The sequence below is a fragment of the Pteronotus mesoamericanus genome, unplaced genomic scaffold (genome assembly GCF_021234165.1).
Source record: "Pteronotus mesoamericanus isolate MK-2021 breed Mesoamerican mustached bat unplaced genomic scaffold, CSHL_Meso_final contig_182, whole genome shotgun sequence".
Classification (NCBI taxonomy): domain Eukaryota; kingdom Metazoa; phylum Chordata; class Mammalia; order Chiroptera; family Mormoopidae; genus Pteronotus; species Pteronotus mesoamericanus.
In genome coordinates this window covers 21,131,012-21,147,600 of record NW_026555078.1, presented here as the reverse complement: position 1 = coordinate 21,147,600, position 16,589 = coordinate 21,131,012, and the positions used below count along the sequence as shown (strand labels likewise).

General features: G+C 46.2%; 1 protein-coding gene across 5 annotated transcripts in view; it reads right to left on the bottom strand.

Annotated features, from left to right (window-relative positions):
* Positions 1-4,303: 4,303 nt before the first annotated feature.
* The window catches only part of SLC8A3 (solute carrier family 8 member A3), a 124,813-nt gene continuing 112,527 nt past the window's right edge, over positions 4,304-16,589 (bottom strand). For 3 of the 5 annotated variants that reach the window (XM_054567347.1, XM_054567349.1, XM_054567348.1), the window contains 5 exons: positions 15,302-15,319; positions 11,285-11,409; positions 10,689-10,788; positions 8,748-9,023; positions 4,304-6,400 (listed from right to left, as the gene is read on the bottom strand). In XM_054567347.1, coding sequence (XP_054423322.1) covers positions 6,024-6,400; positions 8,748-9,023; positions 10,689-10,788; positions 11,285-11,409; positions 15,302-15,319 — 896 coding nt within the window. In that variant the 3' untranslated portion in view covers positions 4,304-6,023. The remainder of the gene's footprint in view (positions 6,401-8,747; positions 9,024-10,688; positions 10,789-11,284; positions 11,410-15,301; positions 15,320-16,589) is intronic. The other 2 variants (XM_054567350.1, XM_054567353.1) reach the window with 1 other exon arrangement.

The window sequence follows — 16,589 nt, the reverse complement described above, 5'->3', positions numbered from 1 at the left end:
AAGAGTAGAGAGACAGACGTGCAGGAGAGGGAGAAGAAAGGCCGGAAGCAGTCAGAGGAGGGGCTGAGAGAGCCCTGAGGAAGGGCCATTTTTGATGAAGGAAGTCATGAGGGGCTGGCTCCGGGGCGTCGGGGGTAGGAGGGGAGATGGCCGGGGAGGGGACAATGGGGAGCCAAAGAAAAGGCATGCAGGGGGAGGGGTAGAGGAAGAAGGGTCAGGAGGAATGAGACACTGCAAACTTGAAAAGCAAACTAGAATTAGGCCAAGGTGTCTCTGCGAGGCAGTTGGTGTCTGAGGTTTTCGCATTGTGACTAGAAAGATGTGCAGGCCAGCATGCAGGCTATTTTTGGTGCAGAACAGACACTCAGGAGAATCGCGACTGCACTTAAAATCTGCAACTGCGATCGTCCTAGTCTCAGACTCCAGCCCAAGTCTCTGTGGAGCCTGGGCTCCTGGACACTTCCGCTCGGCTGTGCCACAGGCCCCGGAAACGCATTATGTATCAAGCCGGCCCATAATCTCCACCCTCCTCTCGTCAGCGCTGGGTATGCTGGCTGGCCACGCCCCAAACCCGGAACCCCAGAGCTCTCCTTGGCTCCTCCCTCCAATGTCCTTCCCTCTTTATGGTCCTCTCTCTGTCCTGTAAATTGCCCTCCTACTTCTCTCCCCCGTGCCCCGCTGTCCATGCCCAGGGCCACAACATCATCCGCCTCCTACAGAAGTCAATAGTTGTAAATGGCCTGTGGTCTCCACTCCATCATCCCCACCCCCCCAACCATCCTCCACAATGCAGACAGCTCAGATTGAGTCACCAAAAGGCAAATCAGAATATGTTCCTCTCCTGCCTAAAGTCCCTCAGTGGGGGGACACTGAATTGTGTCCTCTCCAATGCATAGGTTGAAGCCCTAAATTCCAATGTGACCATATTTGGAGCTGGGCCCTTTAAGGAGGTTAAATGAGGTCATAAGGGTGGGGCCCTAATCCAACAAAATTGTTGTCGTTATAAAAGGAGGAAGAGAGGCCAGAGATCTTTCTCTGTGCGCAGTGGAGACAGTGAGAAGGTGGCCACCTGCAAGGCAGGAAGAGGGGCCAAACTAAAAACCAACCCTGACAGCACCTTGATCATGAACTTTTAGCTTCCAGAACTGTGAAAATAAACTTTTTGTTGTTTAAATCACCCAGTCTGTGTTACTCTGTTATGGCAGCCTGAGCATAATAATACCATAGCTTCCAGTAAATACAATTGCCTAAGTTTATCCCACAAAACTGTATTTCTTGATCTGATCTTGATCTTTGACCACTCTTCCCACATACGCTTCCCTGCAAAATAATATACATTTCATTGCTGACACGTTTCCTTGGTGTACATCCAGTTAACCTGCCGCTTGCGCATTCAGGACACTCTCCGCGTCATACATGTGATGCATGGTTACATTGGTTATCTCTTTCAATCCCTCCCCCAAACTCTGAAGTGCATAATAGTATGTTAATGATGTGATTAACAAATACAAGACTTCAGCATCGTAGGTGACATAGTAAAGGTGACCCTGCCACTAAAAGGAGAGCAGGACTCGAACCCAGGTCTATTACAAATTAGCCAATGTCTGTTCTCAGCCACTTGCCCAGACAGCATTGCTAAACGGCCCAGGATGCACACACTCATCTGTCTTCCTCTTAGAGTGAATTACGCCTGGTCCTTCAAAATTTAGCTCACCTGGTCTGGAGCTCAGTGCTTCCTCCTGAATGCTCCCAACCCTGTTCTTACCTCAGCTGCAGCCCCAAACTTGCAGGAGGAAATGTGGTGAAAACTGGAGTCTCTATTTTAGGGGCTGAATGCATCATCGGGAGCAGTCAATGACAGTCTTTGAGTTGGTGAGAAGATTTTCCTTTTGTTTGATTTTTAAATAAAGAACTAAGATTAAAACAGACCACAGTACCAATAATTATTCATCTGGCTCATGTTTGAAATTCTACCCAAGCATCACTTCCTTTTAGAAAGAATCTCCAGCTTCTTTGTTCATTATATGTTGCTTTAGAATCTATTGCTGCTGCTTCAGGCTCCTAACAGCCTAGGCACTCACACACAGCCTATGTTTCTACTCATATTGTTGTAAGTCTCAGGTCTGCTTGCTCCTTCTACTGCACTGGACCAACTTAGGGCTTAGAATACCTTGCAAACCTGAATGAGGGCAGCTATCATAAAGCACTTAAAGGATGTGTGAGATACACTGAGAAACATGGGAAGAATTAGAAAATTAGCATGTAAAATTGGGTATACAAATCCACACTGAGGCTCTGTTTAAAGAGCAATATATCTGCATATTTGAGCATATAGTGAGATGCATGTGATGAGAGAGAATGGAAGACAGAGAGGTGCTAGAGCACAATGGTTTGGACCCCTGGGTCTCACACATGAGCATGCATCAGACTCATGTGGAGGGCTTATTAATCACAGTTTACTGGGACCCATCCCCAAAGGTCTGGAGTCTGGGGTGGGGCCTGAGAATTTGCATAACTAATAAATTCCCAGGCGATGCTGATGTTGCTCATCAGGGGAGTGTACTTGGAGGATCATTTGGTCAGAGTTTGGTTTTTAGTGGCAAAATGTCAAATACACATTCTAGTTGCTGCTAAGAAGTAGTTGTGTGGCTGGGAAAATCGCCCAATTGCTTTGAGTCTCAGTTTCTTCATCTATAAAATGGGGATAATGATCTTCTCTCATAGGATGGCCACAGTGATTCATTGAGACCCCGAGTGTAAAGTACATGGCACAGTGCCTGGTACAAAGCTGGGGCTCAATCTCTGCGAGTTGTCCTCCACTTCCTCTTCCTCGGCATCATTAATGAACTTTGGTGCTGGGAGGTGCTCCACCATTTATATGTGAATATCCGAGACCTCAGTAAGTTAAGTGGCCTTCTCCAGATCTGACACCTGGCTTGTGGTAGAGCTAGAATTAGAGCCCACTTCTCTTGACCCTTAATTTAGTACTCTTATTAGCACTTAATTTGGTACATCTAGAGAGGGGTATGATATATATGGCCAAAAAAGTCCACTACATGTGGAAGGAGGGTGTTTATTGTGGTATTAAGTAGTGCGCCATGTCAGTATCTAAAATGTGAGACATTAGGAAAAGGTATAATAAAACCTACTTGCTGAGGCAGTGACATGAGGTAGAGGTAGCATAATGAGATATACATCTCATGGCAAACAAAGGTTGTGATGAGAGGCTATATTATGGGGAGATAACTCCTTGGGGAGAAGCTGAGGGTGAAGGGACAACTTCATGTCAGTAGCAGAGCCGCGTGGTAGAGCAGGGCAGGGAGGGGCACCGGTTTGGCTCTGAGAACTAGTTGGTGGCAGCATCTAGATTAGCACCCGGTTCCTCTTGGGAACCCTCTTTCCCATTCTCGACGGTTCATCCTAGCTTCTCTTTTGACAAAATCTAACATATGAATAACCCAGAAATGACTGCAGATCTTGGGACTTGGTAGCCTCCATAATTGTGTGAGCCAATTCCTTAAAATCTCCCTCTTTCTCTCTTTCACTATCTCTCCCCCTTCCCCCTCTCCTTCCAGAAATGACTCAAAAAGGGGGACATATGGATACAAATGGATTTCATGATTTTGTGTCTACCATTTAATCGGCTAAGGGGCATTTTTCATTTTCAATGTAACAGCTGGCAAAAAACCTGAACAAGTCTTTTAGCCAAACCCTTCTCCCTGCCTACCCCCCACCCAGGCCTTTGCAAAATTGCCATTTCTCAAACTAGTTTAACGGGTTTCAGTTTCTCATAATCAGAAGAGCCTTGGTTAAAAGGCACTTTACCTCCCCCTCTGGACTGTGAGTGTTTTGAGGTCTGGAACTTTGTCTTACTCTGTGCATCATCAGAATGGAGCTCAATGCAAAGAAATGCACTTGTTAGATGAATGATGAGCAAACAATGACTGAATATGCCGATTGATGATAAATTCAGAGCACTGTTTGCCCAGCTGCGATCCTGCCCCACCATACCCTTCTCTGACAAAGGTTTCTTTCCCCTTTACCACAACTCCACTGCATATGTTCTTTAGCACCTGAAGTCCAGATTTTGACAAGTGGGGCTTCCCTGAAGTACTTTTTGCTTTAAAAATACTGTGTCCAGCATACTGACAACGGAGGAGATAATGGCTACAAGTAGGAGGTGACACCTTCACCTCAACCACATCTGCTCCAGAAGGAACCCAAGGTGGCTCCCTGGACCTCCTCCTAAAGAAACACGGGGTGAAACACATCGTATTTAGAGAGATATAAGTATAGCTTTTATTTTTTTTTTAACCAACCCAACATTTCCACTGGCAACAGTCAACATAGCTTATGACATGAGCACGGTTTCTTTTTAGTTATTTCTTTTTCTTAAAAAAATGTGTTTAAAATTAAACAGGTGTTTTTTAATTTCCTTTTCCCCCTTAAAAAAATGTATTTATGTCAATGCAGAAAGCCTAAAGCTCTGTGGGCAGTTCTGTGGCGATCTCACGTGTGTGTGTGTGTGTGTGTGTGTGTGTGTGTGTGTGTGTGTGTGTTAAAGCCAGGTCCTTTCAAAATTAGTTGGGAGAAGGTTTGGAGGGCATAGTAATCTCTTTCTAGTAACCCAGGCTCCATGGGATTCTGGCAACTAAGATTCTTCTTACTCGGGTGAGAAATAGCCCACAGGCTGGAAAAAGAGCTCCAGGAGGGTTAAAAATAAGAAGGAATGTGGGAGAGATGAGGAATTCCAATTCCTATCCTGTGAAATTGCTTTCAGACATAACCTAGGGATCCAGGAGAGGTGAAAGGAGCCCTTTGTTCTCTTATAAACCTCTAAGGTTTTTGCATTACCTTGAGAAATATGGTCAGGCCTCTTAGCGCGGTGCATCAGACAGAGAGGGGCGGCAAAGCTGACCTTCTCCAGAAGCACTGACAGGTTAAATATCTTCCCCCCTTAAAGACTCCCACTAGTGGGGCAGAAAGAAAGGACTCCCTAATCTCCCGCCTCATATACAAAGCCCAGGATACTCAAGAAGGCAAAAATCACATTTGTTTCTCCAGCTGCCCTCTGTCAACACACAACATTCCTATTTTTGTCCCATATCTCCCATTTGGTAGGTCTTCCTGCAGAAAAGAAACATATAGACACTGACACCACGAGACAGAATTTGAAAGGCTCGGCAAGGAAGAGAACAATGACTTTTTCTTTTAAACTTGGTTTCGACATAAGCTTATGAAGCTCTTCCTGCTCCAGCCACCACCCTCGTCCTTTAGTGCCCTGGGTGGGTGCACAAACTGACTCCCACCTAAATGTCATCAGTCCACTTAAGAATTCAGAGGGGAAAAAAAGGAGGTGGGGGGCTGGACCCCGATGGAGCCAAGAGGCAGCTGTCAGCCAGGGAGTGGGAGAGTGAAAATGCACGCCCCTGTCCATCGGCTCAGACCTTCCTTCACAGCACCTTTGGCATGAACGTCGGAGAGAAAAGACAAAACAAACAAATGAGCAAAACCTGATGGAAAATTGAAAGCAACCACAATAATGAGTACAATGGAAAGAGAACCCCGAACCAGCCACATGGCTATGACTCACTTGCACGCCCCACCAGCTGAGTGAGAGAACAGGGGGCATCGGATGGGACAGGCAGGAGGAAACCACTCCACGCCCAAGGAGAGTAGAAGCACAGGAATAATCAGAAGGTGAAACAGAAGACGGTGAAAGGATCTGACCTTTGCTACAGGTCAGGGACATGGGAGGGGAGATGGGTGGAGGTGGATTTGTTGCTGTTGTTGGTTTGTACTGAATTAAATACTCAGTAAAGTAGATGTTTCCTCTGTTCTGTTTGATGGATTAAGACTCTGCCCTTTCAGATCACCGCCAGGGCGCAGGTTGGGTGAAGTTCCTGGGGCTCAGGTCCTGAAGCTGCCTCTCCAGGGCTGCTCACCCTGGGGAGGTCCCTGGTGGGAAAATGTCCTCGCAGGAGAAGTCCTAGGTCTGCCCCGCTGGAGGCCTTGTCTGTGGCTTAGAACCCCTTGATGTAGCAGTAGGCCTCCAGCGTGGCAAAGAGTATGTAGAGGAGCCACAGGCTCACAAAGAGCCAAGTCGTGGCAAGCTTGCAGCCACGAGGGCCGCCGAGCTCCCCACCCAGGTGGGGCCGTCGGCGGTACAGGAGCACGCTGATGCAGACAAACGCGAAGATGGTGAAGAGGGTGACGGAGAAGGCCAGCGTGCCTGCGGACACGTGGAACTCCTGTCCCTGCATGGCCCAGTAGATGGCGGCCACGGACCAGGCCAGGCCAATGCCCAGGAAGACATTGACGGCGTTGCTGCCTGTGACGTTGCCAATGGAGGCGTCCGCATACACGTCCTGGATGGCGGCAGCTTTGCTGGCAAATGTATCTAGAGAAAGGCAGAGACAAATGGGAGCTGGAGGGAGGCTGAGACAAGGAGGGCCTGCCTTTATGTCCAAAAGGGAGTTTGGGCTGGTGGGCTGACCCCAGGAAGGAGAAGCAGCTCTGCCATTAACAAGCTAAGTGGCCTTCGACAAGTCACGTCACTTCTCTGAGCTTCTCGTTTCTCATCTGCCGGAGTCTGAAAGATTCCAAAGGCCTTTCTGGTCCTGATATTTACCAAGTGATTTCATTGTTTCCTTTTGACACTTATTTTCAGTAAGGGAGGTTTGCTATCCCATAATACCTCCCCTTGAGCCCTGACGTCCTGGGAAGCAGCTTAGAGTAGATGTCTGACTGTAATTGTCACGTGGAGCATTTTACCTATGTACACAGTTTATTGCTCAAGGCCCCTGGGCTCTGCACTGTGCTAGGTGTTGCTAGATTTAGGGGGATTGAGGCCACAATGGCGAACCACAATGGGGATGTGCAGGGTGAGCTGTGTGGACTCACGGAGGACAGGGCTCTACCGTTGCAGTTAGTATGTGAGCACAGGACTCTACAGGCTGTTTGACTTTAGATGTTGGCATGGATTGTAGGCACTAGAGGGACTGTCAGGGATATCTAGTCACCCTTTTACTTTTCAGGTAAAATAAGGGCTGAGGAATCTACCCAAAATCAAATGGGAAAGCAGCAAGAGATTTGATCCTGAAACCCTCGCCTTAGGGTCCTTTGCATACCATCACCCTGTGTTTCAGCCAAAGCCACAAAATTAGCTGAGCAGACCATAGCATCACTTTCTCCAAGCCCCCATGGCTGCCAGCTGTTCCCTGGACCAACTGCAAGAACTTGGATGTGCCCCAAACTCCCTCCCTGCGGTCCTGCCTTGCCCCCTGGTTGCCAGTTTTCTCAGGTCTCCCAGAGGAAACTTCTTGCCTTTTCTTGCCTATGACCTTGCCTTTTTTTTTTTTTTTTTTTTTTTTTTTTTTTTGCCTCTGATCCTTTGCAATTTCTTCCCACGTCTGTTCCCTTTCCCATTCTGCTCCTTCCTGTCTGATAGTTCCAGTCCCTTGAGACCTGGAGAACCGAGATCCCAAGGCATGTCCTCCACACAGCCTTCCCTGGATCACCCATCTAATTTTCTATGATCCGATGTTTTTCCATAATAGCCAATCTTCTTGCATCACCAATGTATAAATAATTCCATTGGTCTGTGCTGTGGTTTGGGGAGAATTCAGTTACTCTCCAGAAGGATTCGGTTTCTTTGGGCCAGGAAGGATTCGGTTTCTTTGGGCCAGGAAGGATTTCCCTGCACTGAGCCAGTAGAGGCCTGGCTGATGAGACTCAGCCTAACCCTCTTGTAGGAGGATGCTCTCTCTTCTTGTAGCAATTGGAAGGCTGGCAGGAGTTCGGGGTTCAAGTAAGGAACCTGAGCTAATGTAGACCCTGCCGCCTGCTAACTGCCATTTGTCGCCGCAGCCCACCTTACGTATGTCCTCTCTTGGGAGCCTTCTCTGACCCTACCTATGCCTGGCCCCCCTGTTTTATACTCACACAGCATCTGCACCTTTTTTTCATGGAATTTATGAGATGATTTTAATTATAGTAGTTGAGTGTAATCTCTGTCATGTGGAAAGGGGAAACTTGTGTGTTCTTACCTCCCACTTTCATCCCAGCAACTAGCATAAGACTCTCTCAGGCTCAGTAAATATTTGTCTAATGAATGAATAAATGCATGCCTGTCCCTGTTCATCTTTAGGTATTTGTAAGAAAAAAAGAATATGTAATTCATCATATGAAGGAGGAAGAGATTGCTGAGCTTCCTTTTCCTGTCCCCCTGGAAGACACTGTGCTCACAGGTGTGCGGTGGGCATTTCTATTGTGACATCTTCAAACAGGCTTAGCTGCAGCCTCTCAGGGACTGGCAGAGGGAAACGGAAGGAGAATAACATCTACATTCTTTGAATTACCTTGTAGGTGGCCTATTCATACAATGTGGAGGTTTAAAAAATTGGGCCACTAACTTGGGCAGGTAACTTAACCATCTGTGGGCTTCTGTTTCCTTATCTGTCAAGCGGTCATAATAACTGTCCCTATTGAATAGGGTTTTGGTAAGCGTTACAAGGAGAAAAACATGTAAATTGCTTAATGTCTGACACATCCAAGTGCTCAAGAAGTGTTAGCTATCATTAGTAATGCTATCATTAATCTCTTTGGCTGACTTTTGTGCACCTTAGGGGGAAGAGGGTCTGTTAAACTCAGCTCTGAGATATTAAGGAAGATAATTAGACAGAGGGTTGGGGTCACTTAAATCCAGTCATATCCTCTTTGGAAACCCAGGCATCCCTCACCCTCACCTGGTACAGATGTGCCAAATGCCACAAAAACAACAGCTGTGACTGAGTCCTTGAGGCCAATGGTGCAGCCGAAGTGGGAGGCCAGGTCCCCGATTATGGCTGTGAGCATGCCGATGATGAGGATGGAGACGACGAAGCAGGCCCAGCCATTGCAGTACTCTGTGGGGGGCACGCAGGCAAACAGCACCTTCCAGAAGACTGTCAGGAAGTGCATGACGTAGTCAAAGCAGGATGGCAGCCTCTCCTCACCTGACTCATCCTCATCCTCGTCCCCTGCTGAAGGCAAGATAAACAGGCCCAGGAAAGGGCAATGAGGTCAGGTCCCCAGTCTTGAGAAAGGTTAGTCTAAGCCACATCGCAGGCATCAGCAGCCAGGGGGAAGCTCCAGCTCTCTCCTGGGCCACTGGCGCAGGCCAGGGCATGGGTACCAGCAGACAGCGGAGAGATGGGAAATGAGCTGGAGTGCCCCATTGGTCAACTTGAATGCAGGGCACAGTGGGACAGTGGGGGAGAGGGGACAGGGGAATAAACAAGAGAGGATAGAGGTTACGAGCTAGCATGGGAGAACACGAGAGGGCCAAGGTGGTGGAGGGGAGAGAGCGGGTGGAGCGGCCACGCTCGTCGCCTGGGTGAAGAAAAGCGCAATCAGCGGTGTGCCCCCTCTTCACGGGGCTCCTCTCTAATTTTCCTGACATGACTGCTGCAATAACCTCGTGGTTCTGGTCGTTATCCGTCCCTAGAGGGACAACTGTCATGCCAGATCATGCGGGCATACCAGAGAGCCAGTGCCAGCCTCCAAAAATCCCATGGGACAGAGCAGAGTTGGGCTCTGTTTGTCCTTGGCAGGAAATGTGGGCAGACTTGCCCACTCAGCAGACCAGGAGGAGAGGATGTGCTGAGAGGCACGCTGGCGCCTGGTCAAGGGCAACCTCTGGAGTGTTTGGACACAATTCATGGAAGCCGGGTTTTGAAAGAGCAGGAGCCAGGACACTTGGGTTCTAACTGCAGTTTTGCCATGAAGAGAATCTCTAACCTCGGGTAAGTCACCTCTTGTTCCTGAACGTCAGTTCCCGCATTTGAAGAGGGAGGTGTTAGGTTATGTGGCTTATGTCCCATTTATTGTCTCTTTAGGGGCAAAGGAAGGCCATCAGAGGGGGAACTGGGAGTATCAGAAGCTGGCGATGTGAAAAGTGGGACAGCAACGGCAGCAGCCCTCTCTTCCTGGCCAAGCTTTGCAGTGGCTCTGGGGCCTCAGGGATAGGACCCCAAGGGTTGCTATGACAACACCACCTCATGAAAAGAGACAAGGTAGGCTCAGTGGTGCAGAGAGGCAATCTTGGTGGTGGCGATGAGAGCCTTGGCGTCTGCCGGCCTTCGGGACACCGGCTGTGCTGTGGGTCCCCACTGAGGGAAGCTGTCAGTAAATGCCGAGGAAAAGGCGTGGGATCATCCAGGGTGGAGATGTGTCAGTGAGCCAATGCAAAGATTTCATAAACTCCAGACCCCGCATCTCTAATTCAAAGTAGTCCCCCATTTTACAAAAATGAGGGCCAAATTAATGAGAGGAGGGAATGATGGAAACCAGCATTTACTGGGTTTGTGTTTGGTACCAGACTCTACCTTTCTACTTCCTTTTCTGAGAAAGGTAGCAGTAGTTCCCGTTTTGGATAAGGGAATGGAGGCTCAGCTGGGCTAACTTGTCCCAGTTCAGGCAGCAGAACCAGGACTTGAAACCAGAGCTAGCCATGCTCTTTTAGTTACCCCAGGATGCTTTCCCAAAGCGACCCAGTGAAGCAGACAAACATCCAGGGCCAGGGCTGGGAAGGCTGGACACTGAGGCCTTCCCAGAAATTGGCGGGCTGTGGACGGGGCTGTTCTATTCCTTCTCTGGTGTTAACTGCGTCTCCCAGCAAGGCCGTGCCCATCCTGTGACCCTCTTACCTGCACTGACAGTGATGGCCTCCATGAATTGGTCCCTCCAGGAATGGGTCCCCACAACCAAGGCCAGATTTGTCTTCTTGATCAGCTTGTCCACCGTACTCTGTCAGGGAGAGAGAAACTTGGAGCCATGAGGTTAGAATGCTCAGAACCACTGAGGAGCCTGGTGTTTCAAGGGAGTGAAAGACGCCCCGCATCTCAGGGTGCTCCACATGCGATCTGCAAGTCACCCATGGAACAGTCGTGGGGGATATCTTCTGGAGCAATCTTTCTATTTCCCTTTTCTTTGTTGTGACTGCTGACATTGGATATTTAGAGTAATACAACAGAGGATAATGGTAATGATATCAATGAACCTTGCCCTGGAGTAGTACATCTTAGTATCTTTGTTTTAAAAATACAGTTAAACCATAGCAATAACACATCATAGTCCATTTATTCCACTTGCTACCTTATGTTTCCTCACACTATTCCCCAGATGCAAAATGGCCATAACTGTAACTTCACATATTCAGTGGTAAAATAGGAACAAAACTTGGGGTTATCTACCTCCCACCCCATTACTCTATTATTCAAATAGCTCTCACGTATGGCCTGACCTTGAACTCATAGGACTCTTCAATGATGACCTCTAGTTTGGGGTGTTCACCCAATACTGGCTTTCCCATTTCTGCTATCCTCTTGGCTTCCTCTTCCTCCACAGTCAGCTTCCTGTCTGTCACTTCTGCAACAAAACAAAATCAGACTAGCTTTAGCATATTCTCCATTCCCTGAAAGTTGAAAGCTCAAGAGTTTTAGGCCTGGGAAGTGGGCATAAAGCAAAGAGCTCTGGGGAAAGGGGATTTTGTGTACTTTTTGGTGCCTGTTTCTATAAAGCACTGAATATGTATGACCATCAGACCATAAGAGGTTTCCCTGCAGCCCTGGAATAAGCACCCCCTCTTTCCATTTTATACCTCACTGGGCAACTTGACCCAAAGCCCTTCTGAGAACTATCACCAAGTGAAGTCCTGAAGCCATTTGGAGAGATAGTGGAGAGATGGGAACACATCTCTTGACCTCGGACTGTTGTGCCTGACTGTTCGGCTACTTCATCTAAGAGTTCTTGGAGGTCAGAGACACATTCAAACCAAGGGTAATGTCCACTGGTTTATATTAACATCTGCTTCCAACACTGTCAGCACTATCCCCTTTATGAAGGAGAAAGGGGGGTTGTTTCCAGGAATATCTACATTTCATACAAGTGAATATTGTCCCCAAAACTTCATGATTTCCCCATGAAAGATCTCTCGGATTTCTATGGGAAGTTGCCACGCTTCTTCTGGAACACAAATATTTGTTCTGAGGCATCCCTGTGTCTCTCAGGATCTTGAATCATTTACCAGTGGTCCCTTCTCAGGTTGAATGGTTAGAATTTTTTTTCCACTTCAGCTGGAGAGTCCATTTTAAGACCACTTCACCATGAAGACATGTTTTCTGGATTAGAGTGAAATAGAGATTGAATCTTTTTATTCCCCTTTGATTAGATAATTGCTCTTGGCAGCCTGCTTCTTTCAGAGCTTGTTTAAACATTTTTCCATCCAAGTCCACATTCTTGCATGCAATTAGTTCTTTTATTCAGCTCCTTAACTGCTTTCATTCCACACAGTAAATATCCTAGGGAGATCCTCTGGTCTTTGGATAATCTCAAGGACAAAATGGGTCAGAAACCACAATGATCTTCTTTTCTATCTTGGGAATTGGTGAAACATGGGGAGGGATGAGACTCGAGCTCTTGAAGTTGCAAAGAAAGGAATTTACTGAATGGATTATAAGCTGGGGGTGCAAGTTACCAAGCAAAGAGCCTATTTTACATAAGTATTTTTTTAGTTGGTCTGAATGAAGATAGTACGGTGTACAGAGAGGATCCCTGAGCTGGCCGCTTTACTCCGTGCTTCTGGCACCCAACGCAGAAGGTAATTCCAAAACGCTCGGGAGCTGTCCGTGGTGCTGCTGCCCTGCTGTTAGTGTTGGTGATGGCTTTCAGAAACAATTATTTCTCAAGGTTCTACCCCCTTTTATATACTTCTAAGTCAGCAGACACCCACTAGCAGCCTGACTTCTTTTAATACTTTAATTCTGAGTCTCTTATTAGTTAATTGTTAAGATAAATCTGGCTACATCCAGAGCTTTGGCTATGAAGTCAGTGATTCGAGAAGCCAGACTGCAAGCAACTCCAAGAAAAAGCATTTAGAAAAAGACATAGAGTCCTTAAAAGCATGGGTACTCTTTTCCTCTGCCTGTGGGTTTTGACACCACACAGCAATGACTATCCTAGTGGCAACAGTATTGTTCCACTCCCCCTCCCCAATTCCCCCATGTCATACTATACGTGTGCCACAAGAACTTTATACTGACCTAATGAGCTCTCCAGTGACATATAAATGTACCTGTGTAACCCCTTGTCTAGCAATCAATCTAGCACTATATCCATCTGGCAGTATATTGATCAACCTACTGACCTGTCCACCTCTGTGGTGACAGTCAGTTTTTCCATCTAACTTTCCTGAAGAAATGTCTTTGACAAATAACCAACCCTCTGTCCTTGGACTCCCTCAACCCCAGATATATATCTATATCATCTGTATCTATATCTGTATCTATATCTATCTATATCTATTAACTGATTCCATTAGAATCAACTCTGATTTAGTGTTTTGCTTTGGTAGTAATTCTTCTCTTTTTCTATTTTTGTAATAATCATCCCTTTGCTCACATTAATTTCTTGAGAGAGCAGTAAGTCTCAAACCTAAAAAATCATTTTGATTCTGACCACTCGTTTATTTGAATCTTTAGAATTTCATGCAAAGAGGATACATGGCAGGTGATGCTGCTATCTAGACTGACTAAATACACTCTCAAACCTAGAAAAAGGAGGAGGGGAGAGAGAGAGACAGAGGGGGAGACAGAGGCAGAGAGTAGGATGAAAAATTGAGCAGATATTGGAAGAACAAAGAGCTTGCCAGGCCAGACATGGATAAACCACCATCGGTGCTCTACAGACATCTGCAGAAAGGAGTGGGGCGATGCAGCGAGTGCTCTCACTCCCAGGTCCCTGAACTTGGTGCTGGAGCGCAGAATGAACGTATTTATCCTCCATCTGTCACCAGCAGACACTGTTAATCACATTTACCTGCCCTTCCAGGGAAATTCAAACAAAGATTTAAAATTTCCAGCAAATTGAAAGTCTAAACAAGGGCTTCTAAGTTAAAAGTTCAGTAGGTTTAGATGAAAAGATCTAGGAAATAACACCTTCTTTTCCTCTTTAAGCTTCTATTGGTATTTGTGCAAATATGCTTAAGGTATAAGGAAGCTTAAAGTAAATCACAGTCTTGGTTTTGTATGGTTGGTGGGAAGTGGAGGCAAAAGTTAGAACAAAGAAGAGCAAATATCTTTTCAGGCAAGAGGATGAGTGAAGTGGAGACATGCTAGACAGCAATACCCTGGGAGTCTAGCGGAGGGTATGGGGTTGGAGGCAGTCCTTATCTTATTGGTATAATGAGAAAGCAAGAAGCTAAGGAAGCTGGAATGATTTTTTCTTTCAGAAATGGAAAATACAGGAGTTTACCTACTTTTTAATTTTGTTTAAGGCATCATGGGCAAATGTGTACTATGTACACTTCCCCTTTCTCAAACCCAGGGTGTAGCCTATAGGAGGCTTTGAACACCAATACATTCTATAAGATGCTTTGCCTCTTAAATGACCTTGATTTTTTTATATGTTCAAAGAACTTATTAAATGCAAAATGTTCTTTCAATATATACTGAGACATCCTATATAGCTCACTCTGCTTGCACCATGAGCTATATTATTGCTGGGTGTAAGAGGCATGCTTTCATATCTGCTCACAAAATTAGATGTTTATCATTGGAATCCATGATTCAAGCATACTCTCAAAGTAGGTGTATGTCCTGCAACAGGTTTTAGGTTCTGCATGAGACTCTCTCTAAAATAAAATCTCTAAAATTTCTTTTTCCAGCCAGACAATCACCCCCTCCCTGTTATATCTTAACTCTTCTTATTGTTCATGGTACATGTGACTTAAAGTATCAATGACAAATAAGTCAAAGTTCTAACTATTTAAACCTTAGCTGTACTCAGGCAAAAGGTCTCCAGGTTCTAGACAATTCCAGATTCTTTAAAAATTGCTTTTCATGTTCTCACAGTAGCTCCTGGATTATTTCCCCCTGGATTACTCACGATCAAAGTATTTTCTGTCAAATCCCATCATGATCCTGTTAGGAGATTCAGCACCAACTCTCATGTCTCTTGCCTCACATGAGATGAGAGATAATTTAAGACCCACTGGCTCTTCGGTAAGTTTCAATTCCCTTCCTGGTCCCAGAGAGGACTAACCTATGGCTTTACCCGCAAACGCTGACAGAAATGGTGCTCAAGGAATTGTCTATTTCCTTATGATTACTTCAAGTGAGGAAATCAATCTCTCAGTCTTTAGGAGAACTTGTCAGGTTAACTTGAGCTTACAGCTCCTACTAAATAAATCAAAGGACAATTGTTTTAAACTACGTAACAGCACTGGCAAGAAGTAGAAAAGAGGGGGCAAGGCACCTCTTACCTGGAGACAACAGGAGCGCTGTTTGCAAATGGATACCAGACAAGGGGAAGAAAGAAAAGGAAAGAGCATTAAGGTCCCATCTTGAAAGTATCCCCAGGCTTTGTGGTTGCAGCAGCATAAAAAGCAGTGAGCTTAGTTGGTGAGAGAGCTCTGCAGCCACATGCGAGAGGCAGCATTGGGAGCATGCGCAGCAGCAGCAGCAGCAGCAACAGCAAGAGGTGTGAGCCGCTGGAGAGACTGCTGAGCACCAGGGCTTTGCAGTTGTGATAGTTTCCCCCACACCTTCCTTGCAGCTCTGCGGGCCAGGGAGAGAGGAATGAGGATGGGGGAACCAGTGGGTGAAGCAGAGACAGAGCTGGTCATTCCTGACCTTCTAAGGAATCAGGGTATCACAGCCATTTTGGAAAAGAGTGAGAATCCAGTTACCTTGAAAACTGTTCAATACAGATTGCAACCCTGCCAGAGTAGCTGGCTTATCCATGGAGAGTATGACCATGGGGCTTGAATAGGACCTCAGGACACTGAATAATGGTGTACAAGATTTTTGGGACTGATGCCCCATTCTGTGTCTTCTATCCCTAACCTCATAGATCATGCTCAGCCTCCCAGTGCCCATAACATTTTCATGGCTACTGATGGCTCCCTAGCTACCACATTGGCCCAGAACTTTGAGTTCCTGTGCCAGAAAGACCAGCAGAACGTATTCCCTGAAAACTTTTTTATATATAGATATAGCCTGGAAGTCAGGGCCATGCACTCCTATCATTTTGTATCACTTGTGCCTATAGCAAGGTTACCGCAGCTAGTTGTTGTTCAATAAAGTTTTGTTATTTGCTGACTATTTTGGTAATTGTATTTTTCATAAATTCTGTGGTGCTACATCTCTGGATGGTGGCCTTTTTGTTCCAGAAAAGACAGGCTAAATTAGAGCCCAGATATTCTGGACCAGAGAGACTGTCATATTCATAGACTGAAAGTTATCTGTAGGAGGGAGATGACAGATACAAGGTCCCTACCTGGACTGGGAAGCTGAGTTAAAGATGTACCCCACACAGGTTGTCCCTAGCCCCTGAATTTATGCTTATGCTACATTATTTTAGATTTCAAGTTCCAAAAATTAAAAAAAAATTCTTGGGACATACTATGTTTTCATTTCGATGATATTTTAACATGGCCCTTTACTCCCTGGCTCATGACCAGTGAAAATCCTGGAATATCCTGCCACATACTCCTGGTATAGCTGGCAACTGACAGAGATCGTTGAGGAAGGAGTGGGAGGGAGGGTGTC